The sequence below is a fragment of the Megalobrama amblycephala genome, linkage group LG14 (genome assembly GCF_018812025.1).
Source record: "Megalobrama amblycephala isolate DHTTF-2021 linkage group LG14, ASM1881202v1, whole genome shotgun sequence".
Taxonomy (NCBI): Eukaryota; Metazoa; Chordata; class Actinopteri; order Cypriniformes; family Xenocyprididae; genus Megalobrama; species Megalobrama amblycephala.
The window spans coordinates 12,463,048-12,489,357 of record NC_063057.1 but is presented as its reverse complement, the minus strand read 5'-3'; the positions used below and the strand labels follow the sequence as shown (position 1 = coordinate 12,489,357).

At 36.9% G+C, this 26,310-nt stretch overlaps 1 protein-coding gene across 15 annotated transcripts in view; it reads right to left on the bottom strand.

Moving 5' to 3' along the window:
• Window positions 1–58: 58 nt before the first annotated feature.
• nrcama (neuronal cell adhesion molecule a) overlaps window positions 59–26,310 on the bottom strand; it is a 63,677-nt gene continuing 37,425 nt past the window's right edge. For 4 of the 15 annotated variants that reach the window (XM_048155168.1, XM_048155167.1, XM_048155170.1 and 1 more), the window contains 31 exons: window positions 25,422–25,636; window positions 22,592–22,609; window positions 22,075–22,180; window positions 19,422–19,615; window positions 19,188–19,310; window positions 18,703–18,873; window positions 18,070–18,129; window positions 17,073–17,184; window positions 16,725–16,909; window positions 16,273–16,404; window positions 15,608–15,751; window positions 15,379–15,490; window positions 15,087–15,250; window positions 14,796–14,943; window positions 13,566–13,690; window positions 13,368–13,397; window positions 12,608–12,709; window positions 12,319–12,516; window positions 12,160–12,230; window positions 11,750–11,972; window positions 10,520–10,635; window positions 10,207–10,411; window positions 9,972–10,094; window positions 9,698–9,874; window positions 9,122–9,157; window positions 7,969–8,037; window positions 6,255–6,377; window positions 5,210–5,365; window positions 4,602–4,733; window positions 4,317–4,395; window positions 59–2,848 (listed from right to left, as the gene is read on the bottom strand). In XM_048155168.1, coding sequence (XP_048011125.1) covers window positions 2,614–2,848; window positions 4,317–4,395; window positions 4,602–4,733; window positions 5,210–5,365; window positions 6,255–6,377; window positions 7,969–8,037; window positions 9,122–9,157; window positions 9,698–9,874; window positions 9,972–10,094; window positions 10,207–10,411; window positions 10,520–10,635; window positions 11,750–11,972; window positions 12,160–12,230; window positions 12,319–12,516; window positions 12,608–12,709; window positions 13,368–13,397; window positions 13,566–13,690; window positions 14,796–14,943; window positions 15,087–15,250; window positions 15,379–15,490; window positions 15,608–15,751; window positions 16,273–16,404; window positions 16,725–16,909; window positions 17,073–17,184; window positions 18,070–18,129; window positions 18,703–18,873; window positions 19,188–19,310; window positions 19,422–19,615; window positions 22,075–22,180; window positions 22,592–22,609; window positions 25,422–25,515 — 3,963 coding nt within the window. In that variant the 5' untranslated portion in view covers window positions 25,516–25,636 and the 3' untranslated portion in view covers window positions 59–2,613. The other 11 variants (XM_048155178.1, XM_048155177.1, XM_048155171.1 and 8 more) reach the window with 11 other exon arrangements.

The window sequence follows — 26,310 nt, the reverse complement described above, 5'->3', positions numbered from 1 at the left end:
GAAAATAAATGTTCTTTGATTAATAATTGTGTATAAGGAATACAATCAAAAACAGACAGATGGTAGTGAAATCCGGAAACCAACATTTATTTTAATTCTTTTATATACAAAATATTTTTTTTGCGATTATATTATAGAGTAAACCATTTCACAGCCTTTCATGCTTTATTTTCATGTAGCTTTAACATTAACCAGAATATTATTTCACACACTACGTTTCATTCGTCTTTGCCCCCTCCGACATAAACACATCAAAAGATTCAGCACCCACAGCAGTGCAATCCGGCCTCCTTCTTTGGGGATGCGTCCATTTCTTCTCTTACTTTTCCTACAGAAAAATGTCATAAACTAGCTGGCCAAATAGAAAAGAAAACAACAGTGCCATTAAAAGAATAAGAGCTGATGCGTGTGTGTGAATTCAGGTGGAACACTGTGCGGTTTTCTGCAGCGCTACCTTACAGTACGTATACTCGTTCATCGGTTGATCCCTGTTTTTCTGACTCATTGGGTTCAGGAAATGGGGTTGTCGTCACTTTTCAAGTGGGTTTCTTCATCCGAAGTGACTTACAGTACATAAATTGCTGGGACAGTCCCCCTAGAGCATCCTGGGATTTAACGTCATGCTCAAGGGCATGGTAGGATATCTGATAGGATATCTCAGCAGCTTTTCCCTGCATCCTTTCATGTGTCTAAAATCATTTTGGCTGGATATTTACAAAGCAAATGTCATATCTATACATTAAAAAGCAGACAATTCCAAACTAAAAAACTTGATGCAAGTTATGACAAGCTAAATCATGAAAATCTAGGGCCTTGCCAAAAAAAAAGAGGCTCGCCCCATATATACAGTGGACAGACATATACTCGAACACACATTCACATCCATCTCGCACACACATCCAAACGCACACATGTATATGCATGCCTGCATAAACCGCACATACTCCAGCCATATTTGACGACAGCACCACTGCCGACCGTGTTTAGTGAAGCCCTGATTTCACTACACTCGACAGCTTGTAATACTTCATGACATGCAATAACATGATTTAAAAAACAGTTACATGTGAGAATGTGTATATTTCTGCCTACTGGTGTTGCGTATGTTGTGATTTTTCCAAGGACAGGCTACTGCAAATACCACAGTCAGATGTTTCCATTGCCTTTATGAGTTGCCATCAATGTGTCAGATCTGACCAATCAACAGCAGTTCACTCATTACAATAAAGTGGCAGTATTTTTAGCTGTCAACAAGGGGAATGAGATGCCCCTCACCCCAATTTGAGGTGATTTCTGTGGCGGCTGAGTAGGTGACATCATTTCTTTGTAAGTCTTGCGGTCTTCAGTCAGCCCTGGACTTCAGTATCACTTGCAGTGCTGATATAAAAGGACTCTGAGAGGGATGAGAAGGGAATCTTTTATGATTATAGAATAATGTTTTCTACCAAGGCACTAAGGAACCGTGCTGAGGGGCCTTCGTTGCATCCCATACTGTAAAACCACACCAGGGGTGGCGTGAATTTTGGCGCCCAACGCGGGGCTAAGGGTGGCTACATGGCTGACTGGGGGGCATTCCTTCACAAAAACAGTCCTGGATGAAGTCGGTCACTGACTTTTCTGCAGGGATAAAACACTGAAAGATGTTCGTCGTAAATAAATAAAACAAATATAGGATGCAAAAAGAACCACAAAAGAACTGAAAAAGGACAAAACCACATCTGCGTGTCTGAAAAGAGTGCTTGTGTGTCAAAAACATGCTACCTCATCCCTGATAACCAGTTTTTAAATTCTGTGATTTTTTGTATATTCAAAACTGTCTGCCAAAAAGACGCCTAAGAACAGCTTTTACACGTATTACATACTTCACAACAATGCCCACAAAGACATTGGTGCCTGAAATGTGCATAATACCGATTTTAACACTGACGACAGAACGTAACAGGCATCAGCTGTGAAGCAAAAGTGAGTATCATACAGTTAGACGAGGTTCACTGTCTCCACAAAGCTGGTTAAAGGTGCGGTCACATTAGCGAAATTTCACATGTAAAAAGGTCCATTGAATATTGTCAATATGTGTGGGGATATCTTTCACCCTTACGCAAAATTCTCAATGAATTTCTATTGAAATGACTGGATTTCGCCTGTGAAAATTCGGTGAACGACAGTAAATGTGACCACACCTTAACGCTAATTCGCAGAAGGCATGATGTCAATAACTGATTCCATGCGTGTCCAGGGTACGAGATGGTGTGATATAATGCCATCTGACAGTAAATAGGGCCATGTTAATAAAATATTTTCTTATATATGTCAATTTATATATTCCTATACACATATATTAATATATATGTATGTATACCATAAGATAATACACTTATTACGTCTTGTAATGTCCTGTGATGTTTGCTCTGACCAATCACGGTGAAGCTAGGACTGGCCCTCTGCTCGCATTTTGCATAATTTCTCACCGTCTTACATTAGGGGGCATTTGTTTTATTTCTTTTGTTGTGTGATGTCGGGGTCACAGTGCAACAGAGAATGTTCTCCGTATGATGGTGTGACGAGGAGGAGGGGCGTTGGATGGGTCAAAGGTCACGAGGCATATACAGGCAGTTACACAAAGGAGTTCATGGCGTTGACTGGGGAAGGAGCCTCCGAACTTTCGTTGCCCTCCGCCGTGTCTTTTTCCTTCTTCCCACTGTACTGGCCGATGAACGAACCGTCCTCATTGAACTGGCCGTCTCCTCCCTCGCCGTAATCTACCAGGCTGTCGTCACTGTCGTCCTTCTTGACCGTGCCATTGGATGGGGTCCGGCTGCCCTTCAGGGGCTTGTGATCCTCCGTGTCACTGATGTAAAGAGCAGAGACAAGGGGGAGGGGAGGATATTACAACAGCACATTTTAAAACTAGATATTGGAGATTGTCCATTTCCAACATGCTGTTTAGTGCAGGTATTTTCACGACAGTCCTTAAATGCGTCTCTCCTATATCCGGGAGGTAGTAGATGGTAATAACTGGTCGTAACGTGCATTTCGAAGGGTAAATTAGGGCACATTCATCATAATGCATAAAACACTTCTATCAAAATGAAAAAAACAAAAAAACAAACATAAAATGGCCATTGAGGATTTCTAAACAAATGCAGTAAAATAATAATTTAAATGAAGTAAAATCACAATAAGCAATTTAAAAAAAAAAATACAACTATGAAGTTTTTTTTTTTTTTACTCAGATTTAACAAAAGTAAAGGTTAGATTTGTCTCGTCCATGAGATTTACAGCTATTTGTTTAATGATCTACTATAACTAGGATATGAATAATGGGGGAATATATGCATGCAAGATTTACAAAGCCCCTCTTACCTTTCTAAAGACCTGAACTCCCCCCAAAATCAAAACACATAGGAGGAACAAATGAGACAGACTGACAAGTTTGCCAATGAGGTTATCACTTTACAATAAAGACAAACGTATGCAGTGACATTATACACAACAAATGATGGACTTTATGAACAGGACATGGAATGTTAATACATGACAAAACAAACATCAGCCATGGCTTCAATTGCAATTCTGATTTGGCACATTCAGAAGATGAAATTGAATTTTAATGATTTAAATATTTAAGGGTCCATTGTATGTTTAATTATGTAATATAATTATTTAATTAATATGTATTAATTAACATTTAATAAATAATATTTATAATAATTATAAAAAATATTTTCTCAAATAATTTGTCCTGAAGTAACTACTATACCAATTCATCAGTCAGTTTTCAATCATATCTACTGCATTGCAGCAGCAATAATAATGACAACATGACCAGACATATTACTAGAAATTCACACAAATACAAAAGAATAAATTAAAAATAATAATAAATATCATCCATGACAATAAATATTAATGATGACACAAAACATAATCACAGCAATAAATCCAGCATTAACGTAAATCAGGAAAGCAATTGATTTGACACATTTAAAATGTGTTAAATTAATTAAAAAGTAAAAAAATGAAGAATTTAAATAAAAAAATGTTTAAAATAATTGTATACAGTCATATAGTACACTTGGTTAATGATTATAATAACGTATAAAAAGGTTTGCTCCTGCTTTCCTCAAGCTGTTTGTGGAGGGGCCACAGATGTTTACATTCATCTCAGAGGAATGAAAAAATTACGGTCTGAATCCCTGAGCAAGAGAAGTAAGTTTGCTTTCAATGAGTTGTGAAACCACAACAAAATCACAATTGATTTTGTCTGTAGTGGTATAAATAATTGTAGATTAAGTCCTTCATGTAGTTCTCCTCACCTGTACTCCCCAAATGTCCCATCATCCTCTTTCATGGGCTGGATCTCTGGGTCTTGATGAGCATCTTCTTTTTCTTTTACTATGTGATTGGAAAAATCAACAAGATTTTTGTAGTTCACATGGTCAAAGCCATAGAATCTTAAATTTGTTTTTATTTTATGTTGCATATTTTTGAAAGTGGCCTCAGAAAATCTGTTGCACTGTTTTAGATTCAGCATTTGCACTACATTGATGTGCTTAAATACCTGTTTCTAACATCTCAGATCAATTTTTAAATTCACTTACCTGGATATTTGCCTCCTTTGTTCCTCTTTATGAAGCAAACAATGAGGAGCACCAGGATCAGTAAAGCAATGGCACACATCAGCCCGATAAACCAGCCCTGCGTGGCAATGTCAACCTGCTTGTTGGTCATGGCTGCACATGCACAAACAAAAGAGACAGGTAGCAGATACAAAATGAACAAATTCTCACTTTTCTTTTATTTGAAAGGTTAATTTATCATGCAAATGTCACCAAAAAGCAACACAACAAAAAATAGTGGCATCAACAATAAAACATGAGTTGAACATCTAAATCACGGCAACAAAATCAGAAGTCTCATTGGTATGACGCTAACAAAAAATGACCACCATGGATTTGAGGAAGTGTGTTTAAAATCCTCTGAAGACCTATGCAGGATGTCAAAAAAAAAACAGGAAAGAAAGAAAGAAGGAAGGAAGAAAAGATGGACAATTCTGGCATGCATTTCCATTTCCATAAACCAGTCTGGACTCGAAGCATGCGTAATTTCTTTATATTCCAAACCAAAACAACAGCTGATGTCTGGAACTGAGACTGGGCGGGGCTTCACGGATGAGTGACAGGTGAGGTGGATTCTATGCTCTCCTCACCTGGAACTGTAATCAACAGCTCCTCTGTACTGTGGACCGTTGCGTCTGAGTGGTCTTTGGCTACCACCCGAACCCTATAAGACATCCCAGGCTTTAGTCCTCTAAGCTGATATGTCCGAGTGCCATTTACAAACTCTGTTTTCCAGGGTTCTTTACCTGGAGAGAAGGACCGACGGCAGGGAAGAGATTATGGCAATTACCAAGCAAAAATGTAAAAAAAAAAGTTTAAATGTTTAAAATTTAATGAATTCAATGTTACAATATAATTTGCTCTTTAAAGGGATAGTTCACCCAAAAATGAAAAATCTGTCATCATTTACTCACCCTCAAGTTGTTTCAAACCTGTATGAATTTATTTCTTCGCACTCTAAAAAATGCTGGGTTGTTTCAACCCAATTTTGGGTCAAATATGGACAAACCCAACTGTTGGGTTAAAAAAAATAGATTTAACCCAACAGTTGGGTTTGTCCATATTTGACCCAAAATTGGGTTGAAACAACCCAGCATTTTTTTAGAGTGCTGCTGAAGATATTTTGAATAAAGAAGATATTTTGAAGAATGTCTGAAACCAAACAGTTGATGGACAATAGTAAAGATAGTATGCATAGAATACATAGTATGGAAAAAAAAAATACTATGGAAGTCAATGGGGCCCATCAACTATCTGGTTTCTGACATTCTTTAAAATATCTTCTTTTGTGTTCAGCAGAAGAAAGAAATTTATACAGGTTTAGAACAACTTGAGGCTGAATAAATGATTACAGAATTTTTGGGTGAACCATCCCCTAAGTCACTTGTAATTATTAGCAAGAAAAAAAAATATGTTTTTAATTGATTTAGTTATATGTATTTATATTGTTTTAAAGCATAATAGACTTTTAATTACTCAAAATTGTATCAAAACAATATTTTTTACTGATATTAGACAATAAATTCCAGAAAATAACGATCTATGAACTTCGAACTATGATTTATTTCATTTTACTAAGGCTATTTCATATAGAAATGCACTGCAGTAGTGAAATTTTAAGGAGGAAAGTCTTACTGTTATCAACAACATATTCCACATAAACATTCCTATCCGGCCAAGAGTATTCCCAGCTTATCACAGCATGGTCCTCCTCCACCGAGGAGTTCACACTCCCAAACATCCGACCAGCAGGTGGTGCTGATCAAACAAGGAAAAGTAGAAACGATGTAAGAATTTAGAGATTACGAAGAAGTTGCCACAAAAATCCTGTATATTTGAATGTCTTGCAGCCCCAAAAAAAGTATCTGGACTTAATACAGAAGGTAGTTCTGATAAAATCTCTAGCATTATTTACTTATACACCACTAGTTTTGATATTTGATATCTAGTACAATGAAATTCACATTATAAGTGTCTTTTTGGGGCCACTAGAGATACATATGTTTTTAATTACTCGCACCACCGTTCAAAAGTTTGGGGTCGGTTAGATTGTTTATTTAATTTTTGAAAAAAGTCACCAAGAAGTTATGCTCACCAAGCATGCATTTATTTGATCAAAAATACAGAATGTTGTGAAATATTATTAAAGGTGCCCTAGAATCAAAAATTGAATTTACCTTGGCATAGATGAATAACAAGAGTTTAGTACATGGAAAAGACATACATTGAGTTTTAAACTCCATTGCTTAATCCTTCTTATGTAAATCTCATTTGTTTAAAAGACCTCCAGAAAACAGGCGAATCTCAACATAACACCGACTGTTACGCAACAGTCGGGATCATTAATATGTACGCCCCCAATATTTGCATATGCCAGCCCATGTTCAAGGCATTACACAAGGGCAGGCAGTATTAACGTCTGGATCTGTGCACAGTTGAATCATCAGACTAGGTAAGCAAGCAAGAACAATAGCGAAAAATGGCAGATGGAGCAATAATAACTGACATTATCCATGATTACATGATATTTTTAGTGATATTTGTGAATTGTCTTTCTAAATGTTTCGTTAGCATGTTGCTAATGTACTGTTAAATGTGGTTAAAGTTACAAGAGAGCCGTCGCTATTTTCATTTTTAAACACTTGCAGTCTGTATAATGCACAAACACAACTTCATTCTTTATAAATCTCTCAAACAGTGTGTAATGTTAGCTTTAGCCACGGAGCATACTATCAAACTCATTCAGAATCAAATGTAAACATCCAAATAAATACTATACTCACATGATCTGAAGCATACATGCAGTATGCATGACGAACATCTTGAAAAGATCCATTTGAGGGTTATATTAGCTGTGTGAACTTTGTAAATGCACTGTATTATGGTCGAGAGCTCGGGGGGCAGGGAGCGTAAGGATTTAAAGGGGCCGCAGCCTGAATCGGCGCATATTTAATGATGCCCCAAAACAGGCAGTTAAAAAAATTAATTAAAAAAAATCTATTTTGAGCTGAAACTTCACAAACACATTCAGGTGACACCTTAGACTTATATTACATCTAGGGCACCTTTAAAATAAATTTTCTATTTTAATGTTTTAAAACATGTCACTTTTGATTAATATAATATGTCCTTAGAAAAAGGTACAGACCCCAAACTTTTGAATCTACACTAGTTAAAGGGATAATTGTCATCACTCACTTTTTTTTATCATAGACCATGAGTAAAACTGAATGCGACACCTTGTGAGGTATTAAACAGTAGTGTCTACATTTTCCTGTTCAACACAGTATCACACAAGCATAACAATCAAGGAACAAGAGAAAGGGTGACGGGACAGGAGTGTTTGTACCCTTGTGAAACGGGGGCTGCAAAGATTGAGTGACAGGGGGGGTTGGTGGTGGTGAAGGGGGGGCTGAGCCTGGAAGAATACAGAGAATAGTGAAACACACAACATGAAACACAAAACATTAGAGAGAGAGAAAACAAGGCAGCGAAAGAGAGAAATGCAGATCAGAGTTAACAGCATGCAGGAACGTGCAGTTTACTGGTGCAATGAAAGCTAGTTACTGTGTGCTTCAAAGAGGACCCTGGGATCAAGGCAGTGAGATTTGGGTTTGTCTCATCATACGTTCGAACATCACTCTATACAGAAAAAAACATCTAAAGTCCTTGTCTACACTAGTTAAAGGGATAGTTCACCCCAAAATGAAACTTCTGGCATTTTTACTCACCATAAAATGATTTTATATTATGAAAATGATCACAGGTCTTTTCTCACAATAACCACAGTTGTTAACCTTCCAAGAACAATAAAAGTAGACCATATGACTTGTGTACAAAAGCCTTCTGAAGTGACACAATACTGTAGCTTTGCTGTGACGAATGGACCAAAATTTAAGTCAGTACTCACTGATAATCCTTCCTTACAACGAGTTGTTAACTCTGCGATTGAGTCGATGAGATGATTCAGTTCAATTTATGAATCATTTCAATTCACGAACGAATCATTTAGTCCAATTTGTGAACATCATCATTGAAAGGAATTGACTCAGAAGAATGATTCATTCACTGATCCGGTTCTTGATTTGAAGTCGGTGATTGATTGAGTCACAACAGTTAACTGGAGTGAATCATTTCAATTTGGTCTGATCTATACACAAATGTATCATATGGCTTTGAAAGTCTTAAAAATAGTGACCATACTGGCGTATAATACAGGCGTTCAGGTATTAAAGCTACAGCATTTATTATTAAGGTGAACTATTCCTTTAAACAACAGATGTTCTAGCTAAACCCTAATGAAAGCAGTGGGATGGAATTTGCATTTCTTGGTAACATGATTCTCCATGACATATGGAGCAGGCCGGGTCAGGTGTAAAGCTTTTTGGCCTGAGAAAGTTCATGCATATGTATCTATCTCCGTTCAGCGCTAAAGTGGCTTTCTAGTCTCATAGCTGATGCTCGACCAGCATGCATTCTCATCAGCCTGATACTGGTGTTACCTTTACCCGCCTCTACTGCGGGATGCCGAATTAACGCTTCAGAGAAAAGAGAGAGACAGAGACAAAAGAAGACAAAGGTAGAGTGGATGTAAGTAGTGGCCACCTGACGACCAATCATTTAAAAATAGAATGTTTCCAAAAGGGTAAATCATGAAATATGATGCTGTTGGAAGGTCCATTTGAATTCAATTAAAACAAACACAAAAACAAAGGAGTTTTAATCATGGAACTCAACAGGCCAGACCACCATAACACATAGTGTCCATTTAGAAGATCTAAAGCGTCTTTTAGTTTCACAGAGAGAATAAACCAAATGTAAAAAAAAAAAGAAGAAGAAAAGAACAAATATATGTATGTAGCACTGAATGTATAACAGTATAGTCATGTAACATTGAATGGCAACAAGATCAATCATATTCAGGAAACTGAGAATAGGATTCCTCAGTTGAAACACAAACTTTTGTATAAGTTTTATTCTGCTTGCAATTAATGCATAGCCACCAATGAGATCTGGACCCTTGCATCAAATCCTGAAAATATTATAATGTAAAATCAGTCAACAAAGCTAGTCCTCACCTTCATCCATGATTGTGACGGCCTCTTCTGTGACGGCGGGGCCAGAGCCCTTGACAGTCATGGCATTCAGATAGAATTTGTAGCGCGTGCTGTACTTGAGGTTATCCAGAGTGATGCTGGTCTCGTTTGCAGGTAGAGTCACCTCTTTGATTGGCCCAAGTTCATCGGTTGTATTAACTACAACAAAAACAGAAGGGTGAAAAGTATAAGGAATCTGTATCTTTTCCTAAATCAGCAACAGATTCCCATTCAACATGCTGTAATTTAGACCTACAAGACTGGTATTTGAGCAAGTATCCTGTCAAGTGGCCATTATCTTCCAGAGGTGGTGCCCACTCCAAAATCAGTGAGTCCAGGTTCAGATTTCGGACTTTTAAATGTGTAGGAGGCCCGGGAACTAAAAAAAAACAAAAAAATATTTATATAATTTAAACTAATACAATAATATTCCACACTTTGACAAATGAGTACATATAGTAAATGAGTACATAAAGTACACACTACTGTACCTCCCTCTGGTGTTTCAAATTGCCGATCTGAGCTGGTGGGTCCGTCTCCTTTCCCATTGAATGCTCTAATGTTGAGGGCGTACTGGCTGTAGGGATGAAGGCCGGGCAGACGAACCTCTGTCTCGTTCCCACTGAAGATGAGCACCTGTGGCTTCTCTGGCTCAGAGTCTTGCTTATGTAAGCTTCTCATCTTCCAGTAACTCACCTACAAAATGTAAGACACCTTAGAGACTGTTTGCAACATATTTAGGTAGATGACCGTAACGGGTATTGGATATTTGACGTAAATGTATTTTCAGTGTTCAGCAAGTACCTTATAACCCTTCAGTCGACCCTGGACTGTTGAAAGAGGAACAGCTTCCCAGCGAACTTCAGCAACTGTCCCGTTCTGAATTGAAACTTTTATGTTCTCTGGGGCCACAGTTGGTACTGAGATGACAAACACATACACAAAAATATTGACTGATTTTTTAAAATTATTATTAACATTTGGAATGGATTTTTTTCTTTTCAGTTTCTTAACATTTTCCAGACTCTGTCCACTCTTGGAAGTAAACTCTTAGTGAGTAAACTCTTTAATAATATAATATAATATAATATAATATAATATAATATAATATAATATAATATAATATAATATAATATAATATAATATAATATAATATAATATAATATAATATAATAAATATATAATATAATATAATATAATATAATATAATATAATATAATATATAACACAATATATATTTTAATATAAATATAATAAGCTATATAAACTAACACACACACACACATACACATTTATATATATTAAAATAATATTACATTTTTATATTTAATGAAATCAATATTTCCCTGGACTCCACCAACTTGGATAAAAATGTAATGTAATGTAATGTAATGTAATGTAATGTAATGTAATGTAATATAATATAATATAAGAAAATCGAATGTAATGTAATATAATATAATATAAAAAAATCTAATGTAATGTACTATAATATAATATAATATAATATAATATTTATATAACACAATATATTATATAAAATAACATATTTTAATATAAATATAATAAGCTATATAAACATAAACATGTTTATATTTAATTAAATCAATATTTCCCTGTCCACCAACTTGGATAAAAATGTAATGTAATGTAATGTAATATAATATAAAAAATAATATAATATAATATAATATAATATAATATAATATAATATAATATAATATAATATATAAAACAATATATTATATAAAATAACATATTTTAATATAAATATAATAAGCTATATAAACTAACAAACACACACACACATACACATTTATATATATTAAAATAATATTACATGTTTATATTTAATGAAATCAATATTTCCCTGGACTCCACCAACTTGGATAAAAATATAATATAATATAATATAATATAATATAATATAATATTTACATTTTATAATTAGAAATATGTATGTTATACAAAATAATACATTATTAAAATAATATGAATAGAAATAAATTTGAGTACTTTCTGCAGCTCACTCACAGTCCTCTCCTGAATATCCCAGCACCACCTCTGGTCTGGGGCCAGGTCCATAGTCATTGACCGCCTGCACGGTGACTTCATAGAGTTCAAAAGTGGGTGTTCCTGTCACCATGTATTGGGAGACATTGGCCAGAGTGAGTGACGTCCAGCGGTCCGCATCTTTCATTCTCCAGCTAACCTTGTATTGTAGGCCTGGACCGTTCGCTTCCAGCCCAGTCAGCTCCTGCTCACCAGACATTAAAAAGAAAACCAGTTTTACTGTCTGTCTATTTGCTTTGAAATTATATCATCTATTCAACTACATTTTTAATTCTATACAAATACTTTTAGGAGCCATTATAAAACTATGAACTACATTCAAATAAATAAATGAGTAGATACTGTATTGAATCAAATCAAAAGAGTTTTACCCTCCAAGTTATTGTCATACTGTCAGGTGACGTTCCAATGACTTCAACGTCTGATGGATTCATGTCAGGCTCTGTGAGAATCATAATCGTAGACTTTGAGCCATTAAAAAATATAAGGAAGATTTTAAAGCATTCTACTTTCTTGCTAGGGTCACTCACGTGCAGGGTTGGTTCGGTACTGTCTGGATGGCGCACTGGGTTCACTGGGACCCACGTCATTAAGTGCCAGAACCCTGAAGGAGTAATACACATACGGGGAAAGATCCAGTTGGGATGTGGTGCTGGTTCCTGAGACGCTGGTCATATTGTGCCATACTCCAGGCTCGTGGAGTGAATCTTCATATTGGATCAGGAACACTAAGGTAACCAGGGACAAATGGATCAGAAGCTGTTGTTCTAATATGCGGATTTGACACAAGGCATCAAACAAAGATCATTTTTAACTCACAATTAATAGGGCTATTGTTTTCATCGCCAGGGGTCCATGTAAGCCGAACACTGCGCTCTCGCTGGTCTGTCAGCTCCAGGTCTGTGGGCGGGTCCGGTTTCTCTGTTAAACCAGATATTATGAGACACAAAACTCGATCCAGCTTAAGCGCACCAGACAACATGCAACACAAGCCAAAAAAAAAAAAAAAAGACCACCAACTTAAAAAATGCCACAGTCTGAAATCTCACATTCTGTTAAAGGCGTAATTTTAAAAAGTTTAAAAAGGTAAAGCCAACCTGATCTCATGAGAACACAAAACTATTATACATTTTGGCGAATTCGTATGAATTTGTAATATTTGAGTCATATGAAATGTACTATTTTTAGAAAAAAAAATCTAAGCATGAAGGTTCATCCCTAAACCAAACCCTCTGTGGGACATTAGTTTGTACGAATTTATACAAATTCACCACTAATTCGTGAAAATGTAAAATAATCACGAATTGCCACGAAAGTATGTTGGTAAAGCTGAAACCATGCAGGCCTTTATTTTAAGTTTAGTGAGCTGCCTCATTTGTAAACAAGATTAAACTAAAAACCATAATTGCCTTTAACAGTTTATTAATGGGCAAAATCCACAAAACACATTCATAAGCACATATTAGGAAGGTGAAGAGGGACAAACAAACAAACAAACAAACAAACAAACAAACAAAAAAATACAAATGTGTCAAATGGGTTTGGGACCTGTTTGGGAACTGAAAGAAGTGAGCTTTACCCAGTACTATAGGTGGTGTTGGTGTGGCCTCTGACAAGGAAAGCAGGTTTGAGGAAGTCAAAAGTTAATTATACAAAAAGTACAATTTCAACTCTTCAACAGCACCCATATAATCTGTATTAACAAAATGAAGCCCTGTCTAGGAAGTCATATTGTATATTTTGCAGTTTTTGAGAGAGATGTATAAACTGAGCGTACCGACAACTCTGAGGGTGGCGCTGGCTGAATCGTGGTCCAGGGTGGTGTTTCTGATGCAGGTGTATGTGCCCTCATCATCCTCTGTCACGTCACGTATAGTCAGACTATCAGGGCCCAACTCAAATCTACACACATATACACCTGTTAGTCACAAACTAGCAGCTACAGGCCACTTTCAAAGCATTTAAACACACCTTTCAGAACATTTAATGTTTTCACTTTTCTCAAACTTTTTTTTGACATGAAATACCATTTTAGCATGAAAGCAATTCAGAATCTAAATGTGTTTTAATTTTTGTATATTTTATGAAAGGTAATATAAAAATAATAACAGTCTAGGATTGTTTTAGTAAGGCTCAAATGCATATATAATAATATGTTTTAAATTATAAAAAAAAAAAAAAAAAAACACTCCTTACAACAGAGGTATGCAGAAGAGCATCTCTGAGAGCACAACACATCGAACCTTGAAGCAGAAACTGAGTCTACAATTCGCACAGGCTCACCAAAAATGTTGCCTGGTCTAATCAGTCTCAAATTCTGCTGCGACATTCAGATGGCAGGGTCAGAATTTGGCGTTAACAACATGAAAGCATGGATCCATCCTGCCTTGTATCAACAGTTCAGGCTGCTGGTTGTGGTGTAATGGTGTGAGGGACATTTTCTTGGCACATTTTGAGCCACTTAGTACCAATTGAGCATTGTTTAAATGCCACCCCCTACCTGGGTATTGTTGCTGACCATGTCCATCTCTTTATGACCACAGCGTTCCCATCTTCTGATGGCTACTTCTAGCAGGATAACGTGCCATGTCACAAAGCTCAAATCATTTCAAACTGGTTTCTTGAACATGACAATGAGTTCACTACATTTAAATGGCCTCCACAGTCAACAGATTTCAATCCAATAAAGCACTTTGGGATGTGGTGGAATGGGAGTTTCGTATCATGGATGTGCAGGCGACAAATCCGCAGCAACTGTGTGATGCGATCCATGTCAATATGGACCAAAATCTAAAGGAAAAAGCTGGTCCAACCTGGTACTAGCAAGGTGTACCAAATAAAGTGAGTGTAAACTGTCAATTCTATAGAAATTTAAGTGGCAAAAAAAAAAAAACTACTTAAAATATAAAACATAAATCTCCCTTGCTCTTATCATGTGCAGCGCCTATGGTGCTGACCCCTGCTTTAGATGGTGCTTATATTTGAACAACAAATGCAGCACTCATACCGAGGATCATCAGGAAGCTCTCCGTTGTCTTTGAGCCATATCATAGAGGGGAAGAGAGTGGGGTCGTGTTTGACCTTACACTCAAACACAGCCATGCTGTTTCTGTGGACCACATTATACCCAGGCTGTGTGAGGATCCGTGTAGGCTCTGTGGAAAGAGAGAAAATGAAACAAATCTTCCTCTTTTCCCCAACATTTCCCATCTTACTACTTCCTTTATTCCTTCATTCATTCAACATATTACAAATACACTGATTCAAGCTGGACAAATTCAATTTAGCTTTCACTCACCTTTCACTTCCAGGTAAACGTGATTCTCTTTGTTTCCAAGATTGTTTGAGGCCATGCAGGTGTATTTGCCACTGTTTAGTGACTGAGCCACACTGATCTCTAAGGTACCGTTTTTATGAATGATGTACGAGTCGCCATCCAGTATGCTCTGACTGTCTTTAAACCTGCAGATCAGAGACACATAATCAGCATGCAGCATTAACCCACAATAAACACTTTTCTGGACATTAGAGACGAGCTTTAAAAGAATGAAAATTAATGCTACATCAAAGAACCAAAAAAAAAAAATTACCATGTGATCTTTGGGAGGGGCGAGCCAAATGAAGCACAGTCTAATAGAGCCCTACGGTTAGTGATGACTGAGTACACATGATTTGGAGGAGTCAGCACCCTTGGAGGTTCGGCTAAAACATAATATAATATATTTACAGAACAGTTGAAAAATATAGAATAGAATAGAATAGAATAGAATAGAATAGAATAGAATAGAATAGAATAGAATAGAAATACATATTACTAACCCAGGACACTGACAAAGGCATTGGCCAGCAGGTAACCGTACTCATTGGAGGCGTTGCACTGGTAAACAGCACTTGAGCCTGTCTGAACATCACTGAGGATGATGACGCCATCTTCGATTTTCCGACTGGGGTCCTTATGTGAGTCTATGACGAAATCACATAATAATTTATAATCAAGCCATTATTTTTGAAAAAGCTATGCTAAAAGCTATTAACAAAATGTGGTGAACTACATCTGAAAGGAGTAATACCTTTTTTCTATGTATTAGATTATATAATTCATAATTTAAATCAGAGCAATATTTTCCATTGGCACAAAAACAATAGAATGAATTAGCGCAAAAGCATCAAACTTTAACATATAATATAATACAAATTTAAAAAAGAAATTAAAAACGTATGTAAACGATAGTGGTGGAAAGCACAGCAGCATTTAACAAAATATTATGCTACAAAAAGAAACCCGGTTCAGTGAATCATTTTATTGAATCAGTTCATTTACATGTACTGTACGAACAAACTACAATAAACTACAATAAATCAGAACTTCCTACATTATAAATATAAAATTTGTTACGTGTTGAAAATAGTAGCTAGATACTGGAAAAGCTACATTATTATTATTTTTTTTTTTTTACAAAAGCTTATGTGAGTGGGTGACATACTTTCAATGGGAATTCCGTTGACAGACCATGTGACTTTGGGCGTAGGGTTGCCACCCACCCGGCAGGTGAGCATTCCGGTTTCTTTCGGGGCCAGGATGAGGTTCTGAGGGGCACTGATCCAAAAAGGAGCCGCTGTGGAGATGGAGAAAGTTCAAAATCAAATTGACAAAATTTGAAATTTAAAATTTGAGTTTGAGTAAAATGTGAAAATTTGAATTTAGAATGTTATTTTCCTGTTCCACAGATTAGAATTATTCCATCATATATCAAAACAAATATTTTAGGATATTTGGCAAACCAGGGGCTATTTTCTGAACAACAAGAAACACAAAGGGTCTTTCAAATCAGCTCAAGTCCATGAATGGTTCAGGATGGTGTCCCGGGGTCACTGAATGATGTGACTAAACAGGATTTTTAAGATGTGACAGATGAAAAGACATCCTGCAACAGACCTCTGACCGCTACAGTGATGGTGTGATGGTTGTTCCCCAGCCGATTCTTGGCTAAACAGCGATAATCTCCCCCATCCTCTTCTGTCACCTCTGTTATCTTCAGAGTTTTCTGGAAATTGTGAAATGAGAAACGGCCACTTGGCAGCTCCCCGACCACCTTAGTCCAGGAAATATCTGGCGTTGGACTGGAAAACACACACAAAAAAGTTTTGAACTGTTAGTCACATTTATGCAAAAGCTTTGATACAATCTGACCTCGATCAGAAGAACAAATGGACATGGAAGCAAAACATTAGCTACTCTCTTAAGACTCAAGATAGACCCATTTATCCACTTCCTGCTACTTACAGGCCATCGGCGATGCATTCCAGCTCCAGCGTGTCTCCTTTCAGGACCATGGTGGTACTGTGCGTTCCTGTTGGGTGCATGAAAGTGGGCGCTCTCTCCCCAGATGGACTGTCTAGAACAGGGATTGGTCACAATCAGAAAGACAAGTTTTGCAACCAGCCAGTTATTACCCAGGACTTATGTGAGGGGGAAAAGACTCTATTTTGGTATGTAAAACCACACATGAACAAGGCAGATAAAACTAGAGGTAAACTAATAGCATATTGCTGATAAAATTTGACGCTTAAAATGAAGTTTGAAAATATACTTAAGAAAAGTTCTCTGACTTAATCGCCCTGCTATCTTTGATCAAGTGAACCTCATATTGAATGACAAGAATTTAATCCTTCCATTTCTTCTTTTGGATGGTCATGGCCTTTAAAAGAGAATGGAAGGATCCAAATGAAAAATATAATAGAAATGAACAATGTTTTCATGAGATATCTTACAGTACCTTATATAGTGTTGTATAGAATGTAAAATGCAAAACTAATACATTTCTTTAGTTTGAAACAAAGAAAGGGGAAAGTTTAGTAAACAAAAGACCAGTAGAAGATAGTGTAGCCTAAATGTTAATTAGACAATTAAAAACAAAGAAAAAGGACTGATTACCATTCATACACAGTAATCTTGGAAATGTCTGTTGCCATAAACAATGCAAAATGTATTGTTTCAAATCATTCCCATGATAGTCAACTCCTGTAGTGTTGGCTTCAGTCCTTTTGTCAGTTTTCATTTAAAAAAAAAAAGATGCAATGAAATGAATATTAATGCCAAATGCGGCAAGGTGTGAGACCTTCATAAAGATGAAGTTGTTTGAGGTCAGGGTTGGGATTCTACAGAAGTGGGTTATATTTATGGTTATAAGTGGAAATGAGCTATTCCTGGTTAGGCAGAAACACAAGTTATGGGAGGGATGAAGGCTGGGTTCACTTGGAGAAGTTCTGCTAGCACTCACCACCCCAAAAATCTGAGCCATTCAAAAAAGCTGCCAACACAGTGTCATTCATAGCTTCGACTGGAATACAACAGAGAATAATGAGCATGCAGTGCTTTTTACATTTACAGGTCTCTTTTTTTATTTAAACATAAAAGGGACAATGCAACACTGTCCCTTTAATGCTCACTAGTGCTGTCAATTTAATGTGTTCATTTGGTACAATTATTTTTTACAAATGGTGTACAGATCATTTAAAAAAAATACATTAAAAAAATAAATTAAAACTGTAAATATATAAAATTGTTTACATATATGTGAACTCAGAAATTAAGAATTTTTCTACCACAGAGAAATTCAATTTTCACTTGACTATTGTCTGCCATAATATGTTAATGTCTTATCAAGGAATTATCTTCACTTCAGGTTTTTTCTTGAATCATATATATATATATATGTATCTTTTTTGTGTGTGTGTGTGTGTGAATAATTTGACAAATGAATCAAATGTATATAAAAAATCAATGTAAAATGTAATTCTGTATATATTGTGCTAACCTAACTCGACATAAAAAGGCAGAGTTGCTTCTATTACAAAACCTGATTTACACAAATGCTTGTTTGGAACAGAAACTGGTGACTAAAAACACTTACTGTCCAGCACGTTGACAGTGATTGGCTGTTTCTGTTGGATAGTCTGAGTGTGTGGGAAGCGGGCATAGCAGATGTAGTCGCTTCTGTTGTCTTCCATGAGCACATTGGAGAAATACAGGTCTCCGTTTAAAGCCTGGGACACACGACTGTTTTGAGGAAGTCTCTGGAAATCTGACAAAATGGAGTAGTCAAATGTTGTTTGTATTTGATTTTTGGCCTTTTGCCACCCTTATCAAGTAGTATGAGAGCAGATGGAAGCATACAGTATAAGGTCATTGTGAATACCATTTGCCAATAAAAGAAGGACCATGAAATAACAATGAGCTAAACCTCCAAAAACAGAGCAGCGAATTTACATACTTGGGTTGCCATGTATGTAAAGTATATGAAAACATAACCAAATGACATTTCAGTGGCTGCTTACACTTGGTTGTGCAAGATGTGCTATTGTCATAAAAGTATGTGAATATGTGATATTTTCTTACTGTTATCCATCCAGAAGATGATTGGAGGAGGCAGGCCAGCCGGGGGTCTGCACTGCAGTACTAGAGACATTCCCCTCTGCACCGTGATTGGTTCATTTTTCTCTTTTGACCACAAGGGGGACCCTGTGAAACAGCAATGGACCCTCAATAAAAAAAACTGACAGGAGGCAACTGGAGAAATATTAAAAAAGCATTCCTGTGGCAATTTTCTCTGTTTAGTTGGGTCTGTCTTACTTGACTGACGAATGACGATGTTACTGGACAAGGCAGAGCCATGCTCATTGCGGGCAATGCACTGATACACGCCCTCGTACGCCTCTGCCTTCTCTCCGCTGATGTCAATGACCAGAGTGCCTGAATTGGGCTTCATAATAACTTTCGAATCCTTTTCCACATCAAAATGAGTGCCGTTACGTGTCCATGAAAAGCTAGAGTGAAAACAGAAAATCCATTATGATAACATTCACACAGTGATGTTACAATCAATATTTTTATTTATAACAACATTAATCGTTCCTTACTTGTCAATCAAGTTGTTTGCATAAAGGAACAGTTCAAAAAAATGAAAACTATTTTAAAATTTGTCCACCCTCACACATCATTCAGATCTTTATTATTATTATTATTATTATTTTACGTGAAACATGAAAGGAGATATTTAACAGAATGTCCAAGCTGCCCTTTTCCATACAAAAAACTGGATTGTAATTTACACTGTCAAGCTCCAGGAAAAAGGATAAATAAAGCATCATAAAAGTGGTCTGTTTGACTTTTGTGCAATATTTCAAATTCTCTAAAGTCATATGACAGCTTTGTATGAGTCCAAAATTTAAGCTGTTATTCACTGATAATTGCAAGTAAGTTATATTTCATAAAGCTATTGTATGACTTATGTGGCATTATAGCACACAAGTCACTTAAAGATAATTTAATGATGTTTTTGTGTACTTTAAATGGGTCCTTGATTATGATTTCACTTTTTAAACTTTAGTAATATTGCTGTTTGAGCATAAACAACATCTGCAAAGTTACGATGCTCAAAGTTCAATGGAAAGGGAGATCATTTCTTTTACAAACCAACAGCTGGGGCACGTTCAAGCTCAAATCGGTGCACAACGTTTTGCTACGTTTTCCGGGTTGATCAACATGTTTCATGGAAACGGTGTGCAACGGGTTTGAGATACGTTTTCTCTTGTTTGGTGAGTTTGACAGTCTCGGAGGTAAGAAGTGGATTATCCTTCACCTGAAATGTTTGTCTTTTCATCCTGAAATGCGAGGCAAATGTTGGATCACAGTAATTAGAAGTTTCCACAAATCCCTTCACTCGATTGGGATGTTCTCTTTTATTCTGGACAGCAAGGGCAGTGACTGTAACATCGAGTGCATTTTGCAGTATTAAACACGTATTTATACAGACTTCATCAACTCTTGCGTCATCAGAACAGGGTGTTCAACACATCACTGTTTCCGTTTAAAAAACGTTTTGCAATGTTTTGTCGGGGCTGAATGCAGTCCTGATAGGGACTACAATGAGCTTCCTCCCGGGTTGGTGACATCACAAACTTCAAAATTGACATAAACCCTACCCACGGGAACACACAACAAAGGGGGCAAGACCATGTTGGGCTGCTTTAGAGTAGAGGAAGAGTTGTTGTAGTATAGTGTTGTTACCATACTATCAATTTACGCTGGACTGCTTCACAAACGAAGGTCAATTTAACACTGGGTTTGCACAAAAGATTCAAGATCAACTCCACAGTAAGTACATAAATTTATAAACTAATCATTCAGAAATGTCCAGTTGCATTCTAAAAGTTGTAACTTCTTCCTGAGTCTCTCCATCAGTGTCCAACTCCGGTTTGAACAATGTAAGGCTGACAATCGTCATTTTGGCTGCGTGACAACTTTGTTGTTGTTGAGCAACCAAAGCGTGAGCTGTTAAAGCTGTAAAGATGTAATATAAGTCTAAGGTGTCCCCTGAATGTGTCTGTGAAGTTTCAGGTCAAAATACCCCATAGATTTTTTTTATAAATTTTTTGAACTGCTTATTTTGGGGCATCATTAAATATGCGCCGATTCAGGCTGCAGCCCCTTTAAATTCTCGTGCTCACCGCCCCCGAGCTCGCGACTGCCTTAAACAGCATAAACAAAGTTCACATAGCTAATCTAACCCTCAAAATAGATCTTTACATCATGTCAGTTATTATTGCTCCATCTGCCATTTTTCGCTATTGTCCTTGCTTGCTTATACCTAGTCTGATGATTCGGCTGTGCACAGATCCAGACGTCCTGCCCTTGTCTAATGCCTTGAACATGGGCTGGCATATGCAAATATTGGGGGCGTACATATTAATGATCCCAACTGTTACGTAACAGTCGGTGTTATGTTGAGATTCACCTGTTCTTCAGAGGTCTTTTAAACAAATCAAATTTACATAAGAAGGAGGAAACAATGGTGTTTGAGACTCATTGTATGTCATTTCCATGTACTGAACTCTTGTTATTCAACTATGCCAAGGTAAATTCAATTTTTCATTCTACGGCACCTTTAATAAATGATCTGTGGGGTATTTTGAGCTGAAACTTCACAGACACATTCTAGAGACACCAGAGACAGAAAGGGGCATAATAGGTCCCCTTTAAGGTGTTTGGCAGTGTAATTTGCCACACACTTTTGTTGTATGGAAAAGAGCAGCTTGGACTTTCAGCCTAATACCTCCTTGAAATAAATAAAATAACAAATAACTAACTGATGACACAATAGCCACCATTTAAAGACCTGCATAATGTCTGAAGAAGAGTTTGGTAGGTGTTAAGCACCAAGCATCCGTCCACAGCAGTGGAATCTGCAGTAGTGGTAACCATGGTGATTCAAAGTGACACCCACCTGGGATGAGGCTTTCCTTTTGCTTCGCAGTGGATAATGATGTTCTCCCGAGGGTCGATGATGTAATCCTTGGGGGACTGATGAGTTATTGTGGGAGGCTGAGGCACTGAAGCACAGAAACCAGCGTGAAGACGTGCATTTCTATTTCACACACACACACACACACCTTGGCACAAACCAGCACAGATGCACCACCTTTGCAGAAACTGATTCCGCAAGAAAATATCTAAAAATATAAATGTGCCCAGCTTTAGTTTATCAATGTAACAAAACCCAGAGAGACAAACAACCAAAGAGCATGCAGCATGCAGCACAAACTGTAATGAAAGTTCTTGCTGGCATGACAGATCATAGCTATAATTTACATAAAGCTTTATAGTAGGATTATTAAATGTTTAATAAAAGTTAATATGCATATCAAAATCATAAACACTTCAAACGGAAGAAAGCAAAAGACATAAAAGTTACAGTAGATCTAATTCACAACAAATTTCACAGCAAAAGTGCCCAGACTTACATCCCTCCAGAACTTTAGCTTTTTTGTCCAAATGAATCAGGAAAGCAGAGAGTAAAAGAGTTCAAATTAGTGTAAGAGAAGAAGAGAGAAGAGAAGATCCAGCAAAATCATGTTCCCTCAAAGAAACTTCCGGAGGTGTGTTGGGCACTCGTTACCCATCATGCAACTCTCATGCCATTTCATTCTTCTAATGCAGTTGGGATGATGCTGATTGTTTGTCGATGATTCATTGGCTTTACCACCCTGACAAGGGTGCTTCATGCATTATAGACTCCAAAGATTGTAAAACAAAGAATGTTAAATCGAATTCTGAGAGTAAGTGAACAAACTACTTTATCATTAAAAAGATGCTTCACTCTTTACCTATGCAGTCTTTTGTAACATTATACAGGTCTTTACTGTCACTTTTGATCAATTTAATGCATCGTTGCTGAAAAAAGTATTAATTTCTTTAAAAAAAAATCTTACTGACCCCAAACTATTCGCATGTAGTTGATTATCACAGCCACAGACAGAGTGATAGAAATAGAAAGATGGAGGGAGAAAGAGTGACTAATGCTCTCTAAAAGTCCTTGTATACTCTGCTTACACAGTAGTGATGCTGACTTAACACACTGTCAGTATGTAAAAGGGGAAACACATCTCTAGAGAGCAGCAGCTGAGAAAAGATAAACACACTGCGAGGACTCACAGTGACATACTCAAGTGCATTTCCATTTTTAGAATATTTTAGTATTTTTTAGTGAATCTTTTTTAATGAAACTAGATTGACAATCTTTAAAGGGGTCATGACATGGATGTTTTTTATTATTTTAATATGTTCCTTGACGTTCACTTATGATGTTAATAAAGTTTCTAAGGGGCAGCTTCTTAAGGGCCTGTCAGTAAACAGCCACTGTTATGATTGGCTAACGTCATTGCATAGGAAACAGTATCAACACCCACTCGATTTTGCATGCTCCTAAGTTGAAAAATTTAGGAGCGCAATCAAAAAAAAAAAAATCTTTATGCATATTGTGGGGCTTTACATCATAAACAAAATACACCAGGACTCTTATTTTGAAATGCTATATTCAAACAGATGATGGAGATAAAGTATGCACTCTTACAACCATTGACATTACAATACAAACACCTTGAAGTAAACATTGTCATAATTTCATCAACAGTAGATCATAAGCAAATGCATCACATAAATGTTTGTTATTCATTTATTGTGAACTTCTCTGAAACCGCGAGCCTGTTGAATGCACAACAGCACCTCGTTTTGACTTTAAAATGTGCAGCGCTTATATTTTTTAAATGAAATCATAGCCTTTTGAAGATTAATAATAACATTAGGCTGTTTCTCGATTCCTGTTTTTTTTCCCACTGCCAAATTTAAAGGTCCCGTTTTTCGTGGTTTTTTGAAGCTTTGATTGTGTTTATAGTGTGCAATATAACATGTGTTCATGTTTCGCGTGTAAAAAAACACAGTATTTTTCACATAATTTACTTATCTGTATACCGCTGTTTCCACTGTCATAAAAACGGGCTGATGACTTCCTTGTTCTATGAAGTCCCTCCTTCAGAAATACGTAACGAGTTCTGATTGTGCCAGCGGTTCCTGTGTTGTGATTCGACAGCAGTTTAGCGCATCTTGCCCGGAAAGGTCACGCCTCTTACCATAACGTGGAGATGCACGCGCTCAGTGTTATTGTAAGCATGTCTTTAATTTTACCCTATCAATTTGAGCCGGAATCAGACCCGGTGATTGGACTGCGGGATGAAAATAACAGCGTTTCGACGACATGGCGACAAACACACTCTACAAACGCAACTCTTGTGTATTCCTGTGGGCGGAGGTTAGTCAAAAAACTGTTTTAGTGACGTCATTAAAGAAGGAAGTAGAGGGATGTAGTCCAAACTGGCCGTTCGATGTAGGCGACTTCTGTTAAATAAAATATCTCGCTTGGCATTGAACTTTGAGCTTTAAAATTTTACAGATTTTATTTATACTCTAACAACAACATTACACACTAACTAAAGTTTGAAACATGGGATCACGAAGAACGGGACCTTTAAGACCTCCTAAAATCATAATTAAGACGTTTGTTATTGAATTTAAGAAAACTGAGGGACATTTTTAATTTGCACACATGCTCCTAAATACATTTTACAGTTCGCACACATCTATTTTTAGTTGTATATGCAAGTGAAATTCTCGCAATGTCAAGCCCTGTGTGTGGAGTACATCAGAAACTGAATGCACATCTGTATACTGTGTCCAGTGTAGACAGCATCAGTGATCATAATGGGTTCTATTTGCATTTGACGTGACGCGACGCTCACATCCAGTGTAGGCAAATGTCAGCCGTTAAGCAACTGAATGCCGGTGGGCGGGGCCTATGGTGCGATGATGTATAACTATTCGTCAATGTCTTGCTCTGGAGGCAGTCATATGCAAATGTGTTTGCCTGCGTGACATCACAAATCCCACAATATTCAAACGAGCCATTTTTGGAGCTTGATTAAATAAAAGATTTGTTTATAATGAGGATGTTTTAAGCCATGAAACTTACAGGATGTTTTAATAGTACAAGACCTCTTATATGTCAAAAGATTAAGGTAAATTTGATTTCTCATGTCATGACCTCTTTAATTTTATTTCTAATCTTGTCTAAAGACAAGATCTCCATGTCAATCACACATCTTGACTTAGTGAACTAATTCTAAAACAGGTTAGGCAGCTTTTTTGTGCATCGCTGTCAAATTAAATCTATATTAGTGGGAATTATTACATTTTATTACATCCCATCAGATTTAATTTTGGTCACTGCGCAATACTCACGATCTAGAGGCACTTCTAATCCAGTGGTCATGTGACCCAGCAGCAGCAGCATCACAGCTCCTTCACAGAGCGTGCAACTCCTCTTCCTGTCCATGGCAGGGTGCGTTACATGAAAATCCTTCCCCTCCAGGTCAAAGCAACTGGGCCTTGTGATTCGCACTCAATGTGACCATTCAAACATGCAGTACAGGGGCATCCAAGACTAGCCAGCGAGTCTGAAAGAGAAAACAGATACAAAAACAATGACCTTTTATGCTAGTAAAAGCATAAACAGATGGCAAGATCTTTATTAGGGAATCCGTGCTGGAGACGGAAAGCTCGTGTGGCCTCCGATCGTCCTGACGTACACAGAGACATGTGAGGGCACTCAGCTGGAAGAGACTAGGACGCTGTGATGGCAGCACCCTCAGCACTGGCATATGGATGTCAATGCACATGGCTGAAGCACAAAATTACACAGCCTGCTGTCTGGTTCTTCAGAGGTGGGTTAAGACACCAAAAAAAAAAAAGGACAAATTCCTTTCCTGCTCCAGAAAGCCTTTTGTTTTATTGTTCAGCTTTTTGCATGCACTGAATAGAAATTTATGAAGCACATTCTTTCAGATGGTTAAAAGCAAAATGTGGTTTAAAAATGCAATGCCCTTCAGAAGACAAAATAAAACAAAATAAAATAATGTGTATAGGAAAATAAATATATTAACTTATTAGAAATATTAATTTATATTAATTCACGATCTAAACAAAACAAAACAAAATTGATTGAGACTCTTAATATAAGCTATAACATGAGTTTCCAAACCTTTTAATGTGGCATAAACATGTATACACAAGAATCACAATCACTGTAAAACACATGATGGTTATGATGGATGAGTGACTGCAATGTTTT